This window comes from Manacus vitellinus, unplaced genomic scaffold (genome assembly GCF_001715985.3).
Source record: "Manacus vitellinus isolate BGI_N305 unplaced genomic scaffold, ASM171598v3 scaffold_84_pilon, whole genome shotgun sequence".
In the NCBI taxonomy this organism is placed as follows: Eukaryota; Metazoa; Chordata; class Aves; order Passeriformes; family Pipridae; genus Manacus; species Manacus vitellinus.
In genome coordinates, this window is record NW_021940840.1 from 1,070,681 (window position 1) to 1,088,962 (window position 18,282).

Sequence of the window (18,282 nt, forward strand, 5' to 3'; positions counted from 1 at the left end):
CCTCTCTCAGGGACAGGCACCTAAGTGGAGATTGCTATTTCTGAGCTTTGCTTCCACTGTCAAACCTGAAATAGAAACAATTTAAGGGATTTTTTTTCTGTTGAACACACAGTTTTTGTCTTTTCAGTTCTCCTGAGGAAAAGAAAAAAAGAGTAATATGGAAAAACACTGCTATTTCCATTGGGTCCAACCATTTTGGCCACTATGCCTCAAGGATTATTTGCATGTTGATTGAGCCAGCTCCCTGCTGAGATGGGGGAGGAGCACTGGGCTTCCCAAACTGCCCCTGGAAGTGACACTGGGCACAAAAAATGCTGACAAAGCTTCAAGACACCGAAGTGCACCAGGAGTCATGACTATGGAAATGCTGAGGGTGGCGTTGGGGGGTCCAAGTGCAGAGGAAGGAACTGGGAACCCCCATCCCCGTGGTAAAACACACCACTGTCACTGGATGTAGTGAGGAGTGTGCCCAGCTGTGGCTGCCCCATCCTGGGAGTGTCCAAGGCCAGGTTGGGCAGGGCTTGGAGCAACCTGGGACAGTGAAAGGTGTCCCTGCCCATGGCAGGGAGTGGGACTGGCTGAGCTTTAAGGTCCCTTCCAACCCAACCACCCCATGATTTTATAAATGCTGCCTGTTTGGGATGGAAAAGACTAGAAATATCACAAACTTTGGGGGGTTTTGTTATTCTTGTGGGTTTTGTTTTTGTTTTTGTTTTTTTTTTTAACTTGTGTGGCATCCTCAGAGGAGCCAAATCACAGATATTTTGTTTGCTGAAAGGGAGGGGTTTGGGAGAGACTTCCTGGCAGTTTGCTGCTCTGACAAGCCAAATCCCACGTGCATTTTTGAGCAGATGAGAGGGCAGCAACACCAAATCCTGCTCTCCAAGCACCTGGAAAACACAGCCTACAATGCTGTTAAAATAATCTTCCTATTTTACAATGGTCTTACAAACATCCCAGGCTGGCTGGGAAGCCCTCAGATGCCACAGCAATAAGCAGCAGGCCGTTCACAGTGCTGTGTTCAGAGCAGGGCTGGGTGAGAGGCCACACTTTCAAAGGTGCCTGGGCAAAGCAGAACAGAGCTGTGGATCCACCCCAAGGGCTCGGGAGGTTGAGTGAGGTGAGGCCACTTGGAAAAATGATGAGATCATTTAGTTCCCAAGGCATGTTTGCAAGGAGTGTGCAGTGTGACCACATGGCAGGGCAGCCCTGGGATTCCTCCTTCCCCAGCATTTCCCTGAGCACTGTCTGACAGCAGGGCTGCTCCTCAAGCCAGGCTTTCCAACTGCAGCTGTCACTGGGGAGGGAAATGTCTCCAAAATTGACTCAGACCTGATTTATTCCACTGTTAGTGAAACATGAGACTCCATGCAAAGAAGAAAGCATAACAAATTTGAGCTTAGCTCAGTGGGTTAGAACACACTGCCAATAACACCAAGGTGTGGGGTCAGTCCCTGTATGGGCCACTCGCTTGAGAGTTGGACTCCATGATCCATGTGGGTCCCTTCCAACTGAGAATATTCTGTGAAATATATAAGTGAATATACATATTTTTATGTAGTCGTATTTTGGGAAGACACCAGTTGTCACTCAGTTCAGGATATAAATTCTCTGAATATTATTTGATGAGCCCTGGATGAAAATGCAGCAGTTTGTGTCCAAATTCCACTTCTGCTATCACCCTCTAGGGCCACCTGGGGCATTTTACCCACTCATTTTACCCACTCAGAGCCTTCATTTCTCCTGTGAGTAATGACAGTGTAGGGCTGAGCCCTTCCTAGAGAGACTGAAGAGCAGCAGGAGCTCTGCCTTTCTTGTGGCTCCTGTCACACAGGGGTCTGCTGACTCTGCCAACCTCTTTGCTTTGGCCACGTGTTGCTGTTGCAGGTGGGTGGAAAAGGTCCCAGGAGTCTCATGGCCCTGAGTTTCAGGGTGCAAACACCCTTCCAGGGACTGTTCCCATTCCATGGTGAACCTCCCACGTCCAGCACAGCACCTGGGCTTCACCTCCCCCCAGAACAGGGGAGGTGCCCACATCCCAAGTGGGTTAACACAAGGCAAACCAGCCCTGGAGCAGGGCAGAGGGGGAGGACAGACTTAAAATAAGATTGTTGGGTAAAGCAAAAAGAAAAAAAAAAAGCCAAAAAAAGCCACCACACCCCCTCTCAAACTCACGTGCTTCGGAAGTGTGTGAGTTCTCTGAGGGTGCCGAGATGCCAAAGGAGCCCGAGGGGCTGGGGCTGGGAAGGGGGCTGGATGGAGAGCAGAGAGCCCCATCTACCAGCACTGCCTTGCCCAGGTCCTGCAGGGGAGCAGAGGGATGCCAGTTATCCCATCACAGCGTATTAGGGCACTTTGTTTCTATATTATTATCCTCCTGTTGCTACAGCCATTAAAAGCTGGCTCTAAATAGCTCGGCGTGGTGATTTCCTAATTGAGTTAACTGGGCTGCAGTGGCTCTGCTGCTGAAGGATGTGGTTTGTGATTAGATCAGACCGTTGCCCCTTGCAAAATGAACACCACATTAAGAGGTTTTTCTAGGTCAAGCCCAACTGCTCAGCACAGCTCTGCCAAAACAGGGCCCAGCCCAGGGCCCGTGGCCCCAGCCCAAGGCAGCTCATTACAGCTAATGAAGGGCTGTGCTCTCCTGCCCCCGGGGGAGGCTCAGAGCCTCAGTGAAAAACACCAGTGTCTTCAGGCTGGAATATAAATCTCTCCTGGCTCAAAGTCCAGGGAAAGTCACCTCAAGGTGCTGGGGCTTTCCAGGTGCTGCTGGGCAGGGAGTCAGTGAGGGGTCCCCCAGCTCCTGGGGAGGGGGGCACGAGCTCTGGTTTCCCCACAAGAGGTTGCAGCCCTCAGCTGAGAGCACACCATCCCTGGGGGGAGATGTGCCTTCAGGGCAAACCCCACTGGTCCCTCCCCTGCATTGCTGTTGCTGTTTCTCCCCCAGAGCACCACTCTGACCCCGGGCAAAGCACAGTTCAGGAGCAACAAGTGCTGGGTCAGACTGTTCCCACTGGGACACGTCCCAGATGTATCTCCCAGGTTGTTGAGAGCCAGGGCAGACCCACATCAGGGAGGACCCCCAGGTCCCAGAGGTGCAGTGCTCAGTGCACAGAGCCCACAGGAGAGGTGATGGAGTTGGTGGATCACCAAATCATAGATTCAAGGAATGGGTTGGGTTGGAAGGAACATTAAAGCTCATCTCATTCGCCACCTTCCACTAGCCCAGGTTGCTCCAAGCCCCGTCCAACCTGGCCTTGGACACTCCCAGGGATCCAGGGCAGCCACAGCTTCTCTGGGCAACCTGTGCCAGGGCCTCCCCACCCTTACAGCCAACAATTCCTTCCCAATCTCCCATCTATCCCTGCCCTCTCGCACTGGGAAGCCATTCCCCCTTGTCCTGTCCCTCCATCCCTTGTCCCAAGTCCATCTCCAGCTCTCTTGGAGCCCCTTTAGGCCCTGGAAGGGGCTCCAAGGTCTCCCTGGAGCCTTCTCTTCCCCAGGTGAACCCCCCCAGCTCTCCCAGCCTGGCTTTAGAGCAAAGCTGGTCCAGCCCTTGGAGCATCTCTTCTGGACTCTCTCCAGCAGCTCCACGTCCTCCCTGTGCTGTTCCCAGGGCTGGAGGCAGCTCTGCAGGGGGGTCTCACCTGAGGGGGCAGAGGGGCAGAATCCCCCCTGCCCTGCTGCCCATGCTGGGGGACCAGCCCAGCACAGGGGGGTTCTGGGTGCTGGGGCAGGTCCAGCCTCTCAGCCACCAGCACCCCAAAATCCTTCTCCCCAGGGCTGCTGTCAATCCTTTCTCCACCCAGCCTGGCTCTCGCTGCCCTTCCATGACTGAGCACACGCTGGTCATTCTGGGCTCACATGGGGGGAGCCCCCTTGGTTGTCCCTCCTCCAGCCAGCACGGGTGAGCTTTTAGCTCAGCTCTGCTTGTGGTTTCCTTGGCTGAGGGGGCTCAATCACAGCAACCACACTCCCAGTCTAGAACCCAGTTGGGTGGTGCTGAGGTCCCACTTCCCCCCTGCACAGTCAGCCCCGAGGGGCAGTGGGATGGCAGCATGCAGGTGTGTTCATGTAGGTCTATCCTGGTGTTTCTCAGCCCCCTGTGTCCTCCAGCTCAGGCTGGCTGAGGGTTTGGGGCAAACCTAGCATTTCTGATGTCTCAGAACTCAAGACAAAGGGATTTGTCTTCCCTCAGTACTGTTGATGGACACCTTTACCTGCCCCACCATCCCAAAGGAGTGGCCAAAGGGACAGCAGAGCAAGGGGGAAAGCAAAGCTGGAAGAGGGCTGGGGAGAAGCCATGGGGAAACAGCACTGCAGCCAGGTCCTGGAGAAGTGCCTCCAGCCCTGGAGAAGACAGCCCACCGGTGAGCAGCTCCTGGGCCACACCTCCCAACCCCTGCCATGCTCCTGGGCTGCATCCAGAGGCTGATTGTGCCCAGCTCAGAGCCCCAGGGGATCTGCAGCACATCAGAGCAGCCCCAGCAGCTCCAACACTGGCTGAGCAGGTCTGTGGGAACCTGAAATAAAACCCCACTTAATAGGAAGGCTGAAAGTTTGCAAGAGTGAAATGATCTCAGTGGAGCCTGTTTGTCCCTGTCAGCCCAGAGCTTCAATTGGCAGCTAGAGAGCCCCTGTCAGGGCTGGGCTGGAGTCATTAGCAGGATCAGAGCCCTGGCAGAGCAGCAGGAGGCTGCACTAGATGACCTAATTTGCGTCCCTTCCAGCTCCAAAAAGCCTGTGATGTATTTTTAATGAAGCACACACAATAAACTGCTAACATAATATTAGAGGCTCACTTCAAAGCTCACACGGGCAGGGAAATCAAGGTGAAAGTTTCTGGATTCATCATTATTATGTGTCACTCATCTTCACTATGACAACCCCTGGGCACAGCAGATGCTTCCCTTCCAGCCTTTGGTACATGGTTTGGAGCCCACTCTCCTCCTCACTTTTTGCCAAGCAAACCAAAAATAGCCTGGAAAGTAGAAATCTTGACTAGACCCTTACACATCTAGGCATTGTTCCAGCACCTTAAAAGGTTTTGCAAGCAGCAAAATTTAGCAACTCTGGAGCAGGCTGGGGCCATACCTGAGACAGGCTTCAGGCCACCTGGGTGGCCTTTTGTTGTGCTGGTCCCTTGTGATCTTACAGCTGGAGTCTGGAAGGTCCATGATGTCCTGAGCTGTGTCAGGGAGCAGCAGGAGCAGGGCTGATCCCTCAGGGAAGGCAAGGCAAGGGCTGATGAGGATCCCACCGCTGGAAGGGGCCGCACCAACCACAGGTTGTCCCACAGGACCTGAGTGAGGAAGCAAGACCAAGGGATGGTGGCCAGGTCCAGCCAGAGTCCACATCACAAGGTAATGCTACAGTCGTGGGTCAGGTCAAAGGTGAAGCCAGGAAGTCAATCCACAGGTCCAGTGATCATCAGGCAGGTCCACAGTGAGGTGACAGGTCCAAGGACAAGCCATGAAATCAGTTCCCAGAGCAGCAGAGCTCCACAGCCAGGCAGGGACGTGGCTGTGGCTGAGCTGTAGACCAGCACTACTCCAGAATGGCACCAGGATGAACATAAGTAGAGCTCCTGGACCCACAGTTCGTGTGGAGACCCCACACAAGGCTGGTCAGGACCACGAGGACCTGTTAGTTAACCCAAGGCCCTGTTGGGATGTGACCTGAAGCAATGACACACAAACACACCCAGGACAGTGTCTGTGTGGCAGTTTTCTCCTTCCCAGAACTATCTGGCAGGAGAAAACTGACTTTCCCCCCCCAAACCTAGCACAGGGTGGGACTCTTGGGAGTGTCCTGGGCAGGGCCAGGAGTCGGGCTCGATCCTTGTGGGCCCCTTCCAACTCAGGATATTCTGTGATTCTGGGAAATATCCATTCCTTCTGGGATGGCCTCTGTTTCTCCCAGTGGTTGGAAATAATTTCTTAGGTTCTTTAAAGATCATAACTCTGGTGGAAATAAATAGTGTGTTCCAAAGGGGGAAACAAATAGGAAACTGGACCTTCCTCTGACTTCACTGAAATATTCCTGACCTCTCTAGGCAACAAAAGGTGGCCAAGAACGATGTGGTCAAAGTCCAAAGCACCTCTCAGGTCCAAGCCAACCAACAATGCCTCAAGAACTCACCCATATGAGTCAGGAGGTCTTTGGTATTGAACCCTCTGGTGAGCTGGCACTGCTGAGAAACTGCTAAAAGTGACCCACAACCTCCAAAGGTACAGAGCAAAGTTAAACAGCCCAGGGTACTTTCCACCCCCACTCCTAATTCACAGAAATGAGGTGTGTGTATGGATGCATTCCCAGACCTCCTTGTTTAATAGGATTCAAGTGGCTTTTCCTTCATCCCCACCAGCCTCATCCCCACAAGGTCAGTCTGGCAGCCAGGGAGGGGCAGTGACAAACAGAAAAAAGGCATTTAGCAAAATACAGAATTTAATAGTCTTGCTAGGAAACCTCGTTAGAATTCCAACTTTACCTGCCCGAAGCAAATGGGAACATTTAGTCCCAGCATCTTGGAGTCAACTTGAAATCCCTGTGAGCACCTGACACAGGTGAGGAACAAGGAATGTCCTGCAGCCCATCCTGCTCTAGCTCCCGGAGCTCAGCTCTAATTGTCATGCAGGGAGGGATGGAGCCTCCCAGGTAAGCCCGAGTTAACTGGGGAGGGAGGAGGGGGACGCTGATGAAGGAGCACCAGAGATTGATTCCTGTCTCGGTGTCAGGACACCAAGCGATTGTTTGTCAAGAAGCAAGGAAATGTCACCGGGATTTGTAAGCTTGTGACTGTTACATAAAGCACTTTGACTAAGAATCACATAAGATAACTTTCCCAGCCTGCTGCTCTGAGAGTGTGTTAATACAACCACTGGCTCTTCTTGACATTTCTGCAAACAGCTTATAAATATTCCATGGGAGCGGCTGCTCCTGCTGCCGCTGTTGTTGTGGCTTGAATGGAAATACCAGGGAGAAAAGAGCAGCTCTGCCCTTATTTAGCAGCGTGCAGCTAAATAAGAGTCCTCAGGCAGCCCACTCCAGGGCCTGGCTCCAGTGAAAACAGAGCAGTCGAGCATCCTGCCCTTCTCCTGTGGAAGGAGAAACTTTGGATGTGTGAGAAGATCCAGCACAGCTCCCATCACCAATCCTACCACGCCCAGACAAGCCCTGGGGAAGGGGTGAAGGGACTCCCCCAGCGTCTCACTGTGGGCATGGGACACTGCTGGAGGTTGGAGCATCTCTGCTGCTTTGCCCCAAGTCTCAGAGGCAAACCCAGAGGTCCTCAGGCAGGGCAGGGGTGGGAAGGTTGATGAGTGAGGCTCTGGGGGGCAGCTCCATGTGGATTTGGGGACTGTTCGTGGTGGGTGTTGTAGAAGAAAGGTGTTGGGCCAGGTGTCGGTCATGCTCAGCACACCCTGCTGCTCACGGGCAGCCAGAAGGATCCCTGGCTGTCAGGGTGATGGGAGGGATCCCACAGCAGACCTGGAGAGACCCTACTGTGTTCCTGGGTCAGCTGTCCGTGCCAGCGAGCTCCTGGTCCTTCTCCAGAGGTGCTGGGTCAACCTGCACTAGAGAGGCTTGTGCAGAAGGCAGAGCAGGATCTCACAGCTCAGCAGGGAGTTGCAGGAGTGCCAGTTTAAACTCCACCAAACACAACCACCCAAGAGGGTGTTTAAAAATGTTAGCTCCCCACTCACATGGAAAAGTCCAGCACTCCCTCCTCACACCACATCTTGCAGTTGTTCCCTTTCTAGTTTAAATTCAAGTGATAACACTCAAAAGCAACCACAGAACAACAAGTAGGACCCAGCCCCAACTACACCACCAGAAAGGAGCTGAACCATCAGCAAACCAGTGCCAACAGAGCAAACCCACAAACAAAGCACTGCAGGGGGATCCTGACACAAAAAAACCCCTCGAGATGGACCCTGACACCAACAATGTCCTGCAGTTGTACCCTGAGACCAGCAAAGCCCTGCAAATGGACCCCAAGATCAGTAAAGCCCTGCAGATGGGCCCAGAGATCAGTAAAGCCCTGCAGATGGACCCCAAGAGCAGCACAGCCCCGCAGATGGACCCACCCACCCCCAAATCTCTGCGCCGGAGCCCAGCCCGTGAGTCATCGGCGCCTGTGCTGTGCCATGTGCGGTGCTGCAGGAGAGCAAAAGCTATGATTTCATCCCCAAAAACGTTACTGTTTTTATGCTTGATGACAGCTGGGCCTTTTTGGTACCTGCTGACCTAGAACAAGTCTCTCACACGGCGCTGAAGGTGGGTCACTCTGAGCTCTGCAGTGCCTCCCCGCTCAGGGAGTGGGCAGAGTACACCGGTGTGTTCATTGTGCTGCTCTTTGCCAAGGCTCCATTATCCCTATTTATAGATATCCTGGGATGCAATTCCATTAAGCCTCACCTGCCTCAGCAGTTCCCCCTGCAGTGCCCTAGTTATGGCACAAATCAAGGGGTCTTTAATTGGGGTTTCTGTCCCGAGTCAGACTCAAATGTTTGGCCTTGGATTTACAGGGAAGGTTTTCACAGATTCCTCACAATGGTTGGACTCAGAGTTCCTGCTGTCTCCAGAGCTTCCCACAAGCAATCATGCACCGTGGACCAGTATCATCTCTAAAAATCTCATGTCTCTCTTGCCTGTTCTCTGCTCTCCTTCCCACCCCCAGCTCTCAACGACTCTCAGTTTTTTTATCCTTTTCTGATTTTGAGAAGGAGGCAGAGCAGCAGTAACTCTACTCCCTGACTGCCTAATGATGGGGAACTAATCCAGAGACACAGCTTCGAATTAAAAAACCTTCCAGCCTTTATTATTTCTATGCATCATGTTTGTTTGGAGCAAAACTCAGCAGCTCAGATAATCTTCTCCGTGTCAGAGCAGAGACGTGGAAACACCACTGGCTCACAAGGTTTAGGAGAGACAATTTAGGAACAGAGATCTCAGCCCCGGGGAGTCACAGGCAGCTGGGCATTCCCCTGTGATCTCCTCTGGGGCAGGAATGCAGCAGAGATGCCATCTGCTTGCAGCCCAGGTGCCCTCACAGACAGGGAACTGCAGGAGCAGGTTCCACTCCCTGATACAGAACTTTGTCCTCAGCCACATGAGATTTGGTGTTTTGTTCCTGCTTGTTGCAAGGACGAGTGTGGAACTACCAGCAAAGGATCCATGGAGACAATTTACTGCGAATTAAGCATGAACACGATGTCTTCCCAGCACCTGAAGGTCTGTGGTTTTACAGCATCTTCAGTGGTGCCCCCTGCACTCCCCAGGGTCTGCAAAGGGGACAGCAGGGGCTGAGTGGTGCAGCCCTGTGCTCCGTGGTGGGGAGCCCATTCTTCCAGGGAAATGTGGCCTGCACCCCTCATCCATTCTGGCTTCTTTGCTAACTTGGTCTATTTGATTTCATTCCTGGCATCAATGTTGTGAGCAGAAAATTGACTGTGACTTGCACAGTGAGAAACGGAGGGAGAAAAAGGATCATGAGATGGAGAACAGTCAACAAGGTCCTGAGCCCTGCTGGGTAAATCCCACTTAACTCAGTGACATCTGAGTGTATGTCTCAGAATATCTGAAAGAGTTGTGCCAACCCCAGCAAAGCACAAAGCAGAAAAGAAACTCCCTTCATTTGAAGTCCCTCCCTACTCTCAACAATATCAGAGCTCCCCCTCTGCCTCTCCCAAGCTCCTATGGGGGTTTCTGCTGCCTACTGCCTCTCCTTCTTCAATATTTGTCATTCAAATGGCCTTCTAATGCCTGTAAACACAGGAATTGGCATCTGGACAGCAGGAAATCTAGGAAATTAGCACAAGGGACTCTTCTGGGCTTATGGCCAATATATAGTCCTAGGAGCCACTGAAAACACAGCAGAATCAAGCTCTAGAAAGCAGGAAGAGTGTCCCTGGGTTGTCAGAATGTGACTCCTGGTCCATTCAGGATAAGTGACAATAATTGCTCATCTGCTTTGTGTTATCCACAGGGAGAATGGGAGCCAAACTCCCTGGGATTGGGCCTGATCAGGTCCAGAGCTCAGCTCTGCTCAGGGCCCATTCAGCTGCTAGGGAGAAATGCCACAATGGGAAGCTGTTCTCTTTTTTCTACTTTTTTTTTTTTCTTTTCAGGTTCATCCTGCTTTTTGACACCTTGTCTGGTTTCCTCCTACCCATGGAGCTGTGGGTACTGGTCCAGGTATTTGGACCACAAAATTCAGTGAGGGAAACACATGCTGTGTCCCGAGACCATGACCAAAACAGGAGGTTCCACAAGAACCTGTCACAGCATCCAGCAAATCTGGATTTTTTCTGGGTTTTGGAGCAGTGCTGACCCCATGACCAGGCTGCTCTCAACTCCTGTGCCTCAGATGTAATTGTAGGTTTGATCCCTCAAGAGCCTGAATGGTGCTTTTGGATGAGTGGGAGGGGACAGGGCACACTTTGGACGTGCAGGACCTCGGAAAGCCCTTCAGCCATGGGATAAATCCAACCAAGTATGGCAGAAAGCAGCTGGAAATGTGCCAATCCCTCACCTGTGTGTGTGGATAATACACACACAAACTGGGCAGGCAGCAGGGCTGCCAAGGCTGTCTAGCTCACCATGGCACTAAGAACCCCAGCACAGGGCTCTGATTTCTCACTTCATCCTCTGGCCAGGACAATGTATTTGCACTGAAACATCCCTGGCTCCTCTGCAGAGACTGGTCCTGGGGCTGGGATGGAAGCAGTCAGACCTGCTGGGATCCCTGGGCCATTCTGCCCAGTGATACAGCTGGGACAGCCCTGTGCCCACCTCAGTGCCCAGGGTGAGCTGCCCACCAGCACGGGTCTGTGGCACATCTTTTTTGCAGCCCCAGTGATAGATTTGGAGGAGACAGCTCACAAATGCAACACTTGGACCATTGTCCCCCCTGTCAATCACACAGGTTGGAACTGGCTATGGCACAGGTAGGAAGCACCCAGCAACCCCCTGGAGCTGTTCCAGGTGGTGCCCAGCCTGCAGCACCACAGTCTCTGGCACATCAGCCATTCAAGCATCCTCCAGCTTCTGCCCATGGCCACTGTGCCCTCCCCATGACCCGTCAGGCCCAGAACAAGGCCAGGCACTAAGTCCTGGCCCTGCTGATGCCCTTCACTCCTGGCTGACAGTCCCCCTTCCCCCCAGGGTTGCTCTGTGGAGCTGAGCACCAGTCCCAGTGCTGGGAACCCAGATGGTGGATGGTGCAGCCTGGAGACCCTCAGCCTGACTTCCCCACATAACCCTCTAGGGCATGTTCCCAGGGCTCTGGGACACTGCCCTGGCTGCCCTCTGCCCCAGTCGCGTCCCCTGCGTGTGACAGGCCGGTCTCACATGTACAGACCTCAAAACCCCATCGGTCCTCCTGAAAGGGGGGCACAGGAGAAAACCCACAGTTTGAGAAGGAAAAGCAACCTCCTGGCAAGCCCCCTGCACACCCTGCCCTAACCTGGCACACGGGGGGGCTGCAGCACCAGCACTGCACAGCCAGGTCTAGGCAGGTGCTTTGTGGCACCCGGGTCATGTGGTGACACCCACCTTGTGGTGGACACCACTGGTTTACTTCCTGAGCATCTCAAGGTCACCCCGAGGGTGAAGCCCCTTGCACAGTGACTCCATGGAGCGGGTGGGGCAGCCAGGAATGGACCCCAGCTCTCCAGCACAGCCTGAGCTACCAGGCCAGGAGCTGTGTTTGTGGGGACAGACACCCTATTCCATAAATCCAAACCTGAGGGTGCTCCACCCTGGACCTGCACCACAGCTGAGCCTCCTCATCTGTGCAGATGAGAAGAAAAGTGGCCCTACCTGACTTCTTGGGATTGTTTCCAATGTTGCTCCACCTGCAACGAGGAGTCCCCAACCCCGAGGGGCTGGGCAATAATTCCTGCTAATCTGAGCATCCTGAAATATGGACAAGGTCAGGCCTGGGACAGTTCAGAGGGAAGCAGGAGCATTACCAGGGCATGTTTCACACAACAAACCCCTTTGCTGGCACCAGTTAAAGGTTGCATAACCGTGCCCAGTATGTCTTATTTATTACTGTTGTGTTAAATGCTCAACTTGCCTTCAGATCATGGATTACTCCACATCCTTTGAATTTTTCAGCTTAGCCTCCTTCACCCCTTGCAGATGAACGACCGTTTAGGAAAAAGAAATCTTTATTTTATATTTTTTTTGTATACTTGTACACAAGTAAAATAAAATGCATATCTATATATACTGCAATCTTGTGAAGAAAAAGGCAGCATTCTTTAACAAATCCTGCCCGTAAACATGGTGTGATGGAATGAGTACGGAAAAACTGCAATATTCATAAACGTAGGATTAAAACAGCATCAAATTCATTACCTCTGCATATGGGAACCTGCAACATTGTTCAGTGTGATGGCGAGTTACAAACAGATTTTAGACATTCTTTTCAGAGCATTTCTTACACTTTTTTTTTTCCTGTAAATAAACCATATTTCTTTACCATCTGCTGTAGCAAAAGCTGCTTTGTGGGCAAGTGCAGTTCCGAAGACCAAAGGTATAATTCACAGGTTTCAGGACAAATAAATTATGTACATCTCGGTGTTTGTCTTTTTTGTTTTGTGGGTTTTTTTGTTTGTTTGTTTTTTTAATAAAGGCATCCAGTTAACTTTTGTGTAACAAAGCTTTCTCAGGGTGGATGGTAGTTTTACTTTTGTTTGCAACATTTATGGAGGTCAGCAAAAGTCTAGTATTAAAGTGTCATCAACCCAGGAAAAGAGTTAATTTTAGCAGAATAACAGTAAGCTCCACACCAAGGGGGGGATCAAAAGGCTGAGGCTGAGCTGTAACGTGGAGCTGTTCCCTTGCTGGGTGAGGCGGCACTGGGCCTTTGATCTGTTCTTTTTAGAGCAGCCCTGCCTCTTTTTGGTTGGAACTGTGGAAGGTTCAATAGGCTCTAGAAATTCTGGCCTCAACTTGGTCAAAGGAGGGTCTACAATGCTGGGGAAGGTCCCAAAGGGGGAATCATTTATCTGCTTGTTGCTGCTGTTTTTGGAAGGGTCCGTCTCCATATACTTGGGTTTGGACATGTTCTCCTTTTCCTTGAGGTGGTTGTTGGACGAGCGGCTGCTGTGGGAAGAAGGCCCTGCCTTGCCTTTTGCTTCATAAATAAAAGACTTATCTGTTTCTGGCTGGCAGCACTTGGAGGAGCCATCGTGGGAACCGAGAGGGGGGATCCCAGTTGGGAGTTTCCCCGATCTGGTTTTAGTGCTAAAGACACTTGTTCGTATCTGGTTGAAGGAGTCAACACACCCTTCCAGGTCGGAGCTCTGGAGCCTTTTGAGGTCTCTCCCTGCCAGGCGAGGGGGGAGGTGGCACTCCAGCTCCGAGGAGGATCCTTTAAACTGCTTAAACCAATTCCAGAGGGAGCGGGCCTGGCAGTCGCAGATCCACTGGTTGCCGTTGAGGCGCAGGTACTGCAGGGACACCAGGGGGGCCATGGTGTCCCCCGTGAGCACCGTCAGGTTGTTGTTGAACAGGTACAAGGTCATCACCTTCCCGAGGTCATGGAAGGCCCGCCGGTGGACCAGGCTGACCCTGTTCTGGTGCAGGAGCAGCCGGTCGAGGTTGATGAGCCCCCGAAAGACGTTCTCCGACAAGCTCTTGATTTTGTTCCCATGCAAAAACAGGTAGGTGAGGTTTGCCAGATCTATGAAGGTGTCGTCCAGCAGGGTCTGAAGATTATTATCCTGAAGGTAGAGATATTGCAAGGAGAACAGCCCTCGAAAAAGCCCCGTGGAGAGCTCCAGGAGCCCACAGCGATCCAGGTGTAAGGTGTGGAGATGAACAAGCCCCCGGAAGGTGACGGGGTTGATGGATTTCAGGTTCGTGTTGTCGCTGAGATCCAGCTCCTCCAGTTTGTTGAGCCCATAGAAGGCTCCAGGCTCAATGAGGCTGATGTTGTTGGAGTGGATCCAAAGGATGGTCATGTTGCGGCAGGAGGTGAAGCTGGTGGACCTCACTAGGGTTATCCTGTTGTTGTGCAAGAAGATGCGCTGGCTCTGGATGGGGATCTCCGTGGGGATTGCTGTCAGTCCCTGCTGCTGACAACTTATTGTAATCTTGGGTTCGCTGTAACATACACAGGCCCCGGGGCAGGACTCCACTTCTGACTGGATGTTCAAGCAAAGCACCAAAATTAGCAGTTTGCTTCCTAAAGGATAAAAAAAAATAGTATGTAAATTAGGCAGGGTCATGGGAGAGTTTCTCTCTGCAGATAATAGAGGAGCCTGAAATCACCCCTGTGAGTGTGTCACCACCAACCACAAACAACATATACCAGGGGAGCCAGCAATTAAAATGCATAATTACAATGTTCCACCACTCAACTCAATAGTTTAAATCAATATACACTTGTAGAGATGAAGTCTGAGCACCTCCTCGGCCTTGCACACTCGGGAGGGCTCTGACAGCCAAGGGGAAAAAGAAGGATCATCATCATCATGGATTTGGGTCCTGGATGCACATCCAACACAAGCCTCGTTCCACAGATCTCACCTGGGAGCAAAGGCACTGCCTGCTGGGGGCCATTTCTCTCTGCCATGGGCACACTTAGACCAGTTCACCTGCACCCACAGGGATGTCCCAGGCAGCTCTTGAGTGCCATCCCAGCAGTGCCACCAGCTCCTTGCTTTTCAGGACCATTGAACCACTCTCTGAAACAAGCAGGTGTCCCCACATTGCTCTCGAAACCTAATTGTGACTTTCCCCAAATAATTTTGGACTGATTTGGTCTTTCTGGAAGAAATAACTGTGAGAGATTCCCAGAATAACTTTCAGGTCAGACCTGCCTTCAGATGTCTCAGAGCCAAGAGCATCCTTTCCTTCTCTTGGTCAAAACTTTAAGCCACATGTTCTTGCTTCCCTTCCTTTCTCTCCCTTTTTTTTTTTCCTTTGAATCTGGGCAGCCACCAAGGAAGAGGAGGAAACAGCATGTTTTTCCACAGAGGGTGATGCTGTTGTAGGAGGAAATCACATGCAAGGCTTGATTCAGAGATTCCACAAAGGATTCAGGGATTCTACAAAGTTTGCAAGGCAGGAGTAGATTCCATGTGTTCAGGCACGCAGGCAGCCCGCCAGGGCTGAAAAGCCCCTGAGAGGAACATTTTTCCATAATGATGCCCCACCTGCTCCCCAGGAGCTGGGCTGCCCTGGAATCACAAGGGAGTATTTTGGTTTGCCAAATTCCCGAGCCCCAGCTGGGATGCTGGGAAAGAGCCTGGAGGAAGGGAAGGGATGGGCAGAGCATCATCTGCAAAGGGACCTGGGAGGGAGAGTCAGTGGGAACCCACAGCTGTGAAACCTGGCAAGAGAGCTGCTCTTTGTACCCGTGGTGGGAAGGGAGGCAGTTCCAGCAGTGCTTTACCAGCAATTAGCAGCAAGTGCTTTACAAGCAATTAGCCCTTCCTCCAAACCAGATCGGGAGCTAAAACCAGCGGGCAGCACCCGGAGCAGCAGCAGGCCCCATTTGGGAAATCCCACGTGTGAGCAGAGACACGTGTGTCTCCTTCCCAGCTCATCCCAGCACCTCTGGCAAGAAGACACATCCCTCCCCATCCCCGGGGATCTCCAGCCCACGGGCAACAGCGGCTTTGCCTCCTCGCTGTTGTGGGATTTCCTTCCTTGAAAGACTGAAAATATTGTTCAGGCACGTTGGTGCCTCATTACAGTGTAAGGTAAAACAGCAGAGTTCAAAAAGCCGGGCAGGAAAGCAGGACGCTGCCGAGCGGGATAAGGTGGGAACACTGGAGGGAGCACAGTCACATCCAGCCCCGCCGGCCCCCCTCCCTCAGAGCCTGCACGGCAATCGTGTGGCTACTGAAATCACACCACCTCTGCAGCAACAGCACCTCCAACACCAACGATAAGGGATTAAATTACACGGAAATCTCAGCAAACTGTTTACTGAGCCAACAACAATCAGAAAAGCCAAGGCAGGAAAGTCGCTTTTCTGCAATAACGGATCCCAGATCTGGGTTTCAGTCCAGTCAAAATGATTCACTGTGTGTGGCTGATAAATCTGTTGTGATCCAACAGTCCAATATAGGCAGCAGACTCCTATGTCTCATAGTCCACATGGGAGAAAAAGAACAGCTCAGCATGCAGAGATAATTTGAGGCTGATATTATTAGCTGCTGAGCAACCCTGGAAGGCAGCGTGTTGAGTGCAGTATTATGACACATTCTGGCTGGCTTGTCATGTTTTGACATGTCACGTCCCATTGTATGAAGCAAAGGAACACAAGACAACTGAAATTCCCTACTGGAGACATGTCACACCAAGAGGAGCCTCGTGGGAAATTAAAACAACGCTGGCAACTCTCTGGCCAGCACATTTCCTATCCAGCTGATAATGAAAACCCGTGGGCAGAGAAGTAGGACTTTCTGGAGCCTCCTTCTTCAGTTCCATGTTTCAGGTGATGGGGGCGGGGGTGGCACCAGAGCAATGGGATTCACCTCACTAAGCAACACCACCCACTCCAGGAAAACAGCGCTCAGCCTGGGCCACCACTGCTGCTCCCCCTGCCAGGGCCCACGGCCCACCTGGGGAAATCCAGCCACAACCTCGGTGATCCCACATGCCTTAGGAATATGTGACCCAGGGCTGGGAATGCAAACACATGTTCCTGTGCAAGAGGAATCGCAGTCAACACTCCCATTCCAGCTTCAGGCAGGAGAGGCAAGTGCATAACAAATACATGGATACCTGGAGGCAGAAGGAGAGAACAGGGAGCAGCCGGCAGAGAACGAGCCCTACATGGGAACAGCACCCTGCCCTGTGCACCCCATCCTGGCAGCACCCTCTGCATCCCTCGTGCCCTGAGCCCACAGCACCAGCCCTTTCCTATGGACAGAGCTGCCAGGGCTGGGCAGTGAGGTCCTGTTCCAGCTCCTGGGTGTGCACAGAGCTGGACACACACTGAGCTTCTGCCCAGCACAGAGGGGCAGAAGGGAAGGGGCACATCCTGCTCTGCTCTGAACCATGGCTTTCCCTGTCCCTGCCTGGGGGCTGCAGTGACTCAGTGGCACTGTTGGGAGCCAGTGGAGCAGCACAGGGACATGAATTACAGGCAGGTCCAGCCTGTGTGCATTCATTAGGGACCTGGTGCTCATGAGCTGCCTGGATTAGCTCCTTCCACCACAGACAGTTCTGTCAATCAGCCCCCAAGGCCTTTTTCCAGTGAGTTTCCCACCGTGCAGCTCAGCCCTGCCCTGATCTGTGACAAAGCTCAGCACCAGCTGGTCACAGGGTCCCCGGGCAGGCAGGGCCAGAAGGAAGTGCAGGAGGGGGTGACAGCCATGGGAAGCCACGGTGACCCTTTCCTCCCCAGCCAGACCAGGGTGTGTGTGGCAGAGACTGGAGGGCCCATGGCATGACTTTTCCCCGCTCCTCCAAGGCCTTCTCCAGCCCTGGTGCTCACCCAGCAGCTGTGCCTTGTGTCAGTGTGTCCCCAGCCACAGTGGCCACCAAGGGCCACGATCCATCCAGACCTTGCACGAGGATATTTTGATCCATGGAATTCCAGGCAAACCACCTTGCTGTTTCTGACCAGGGGCCAAGTGACCACTTCAGGACAGGGATGAGCACAAACAGGAAGGTTGCTACCTTAAAACAGTTTTAAGATGGTTTGAGGCCCAGCAGACCTGGTTCGGGTCTGGAACGAGCTGGAATATACCTCTGTATTTTCAAGTAATCTCTTTCTTTAGACCAAGCCCTGCAAGATCCATCCAGGCACACGGTGTCACTGCCCTGTGCCCCAGGGATGGAGCCCATCAGCTGGAAACAGGCACCTGTTTTGGGGCACAAAGCATAGCCCCAAGTGCCTCTGTGCTGGCTGGGCAGCACAGGTTGGTGTGGAACGTCCCCTCCCTGAGCCTCCAGCACAGAACTGGGCCATGGCAGAGAGGCAGGAGCTGGGACACTGATCTGGGGACTCTATTACAGTGTGTCCACAGGAACTGGCCACCCCAACACCCATCAGCCGAGCACAGGGTGCTCCACCTTCTTCTCTTCTCTCTGTGGGAATTATGTAACTTTCCGAAATAATGTTTAATTTGTTGGTTTAGCTCCTTAAGTTTCTTTTTTTCCCCAGGCTCTTATTGTTACTTCAATCATTAAATCACCAAAACTTTAAGTTTGTTAAACTAGCCCTGATAAGTTTCAATAAACAAAGCCTGAGGGAGTTGAAGATTGGACATTTGGGATCTTAAATTTATGGTCCTTCAAGGG

General features: G+C 52.3%; 1 protein-coding gene across 1 annotated transcript; it reads right to left on the reverse strand.

Moving 5' to 3' along the window:
- Positions 1-12,164: 12,164 nt before the first annotated feature.
- On the reverse strand, positions 12,165-14,202 carry RTN4R (reticulon 4 receptor). Its single transcript, XM_008933463.3, has one exon. The coding sequence runs from the start codon at positions 13,980-13,982 to the stop codon at positions 12,780-12,782; it is 1,203 nt and encodes a 400-aa protein (XP_008931711.2). The 5' UTR covers positions 13,983-14,202; the 3' UTR covers positions 12,165-12,779.
- Between the last annotated feature and the right edge of the window lie 4,080 nt (positions 14,203-18,282).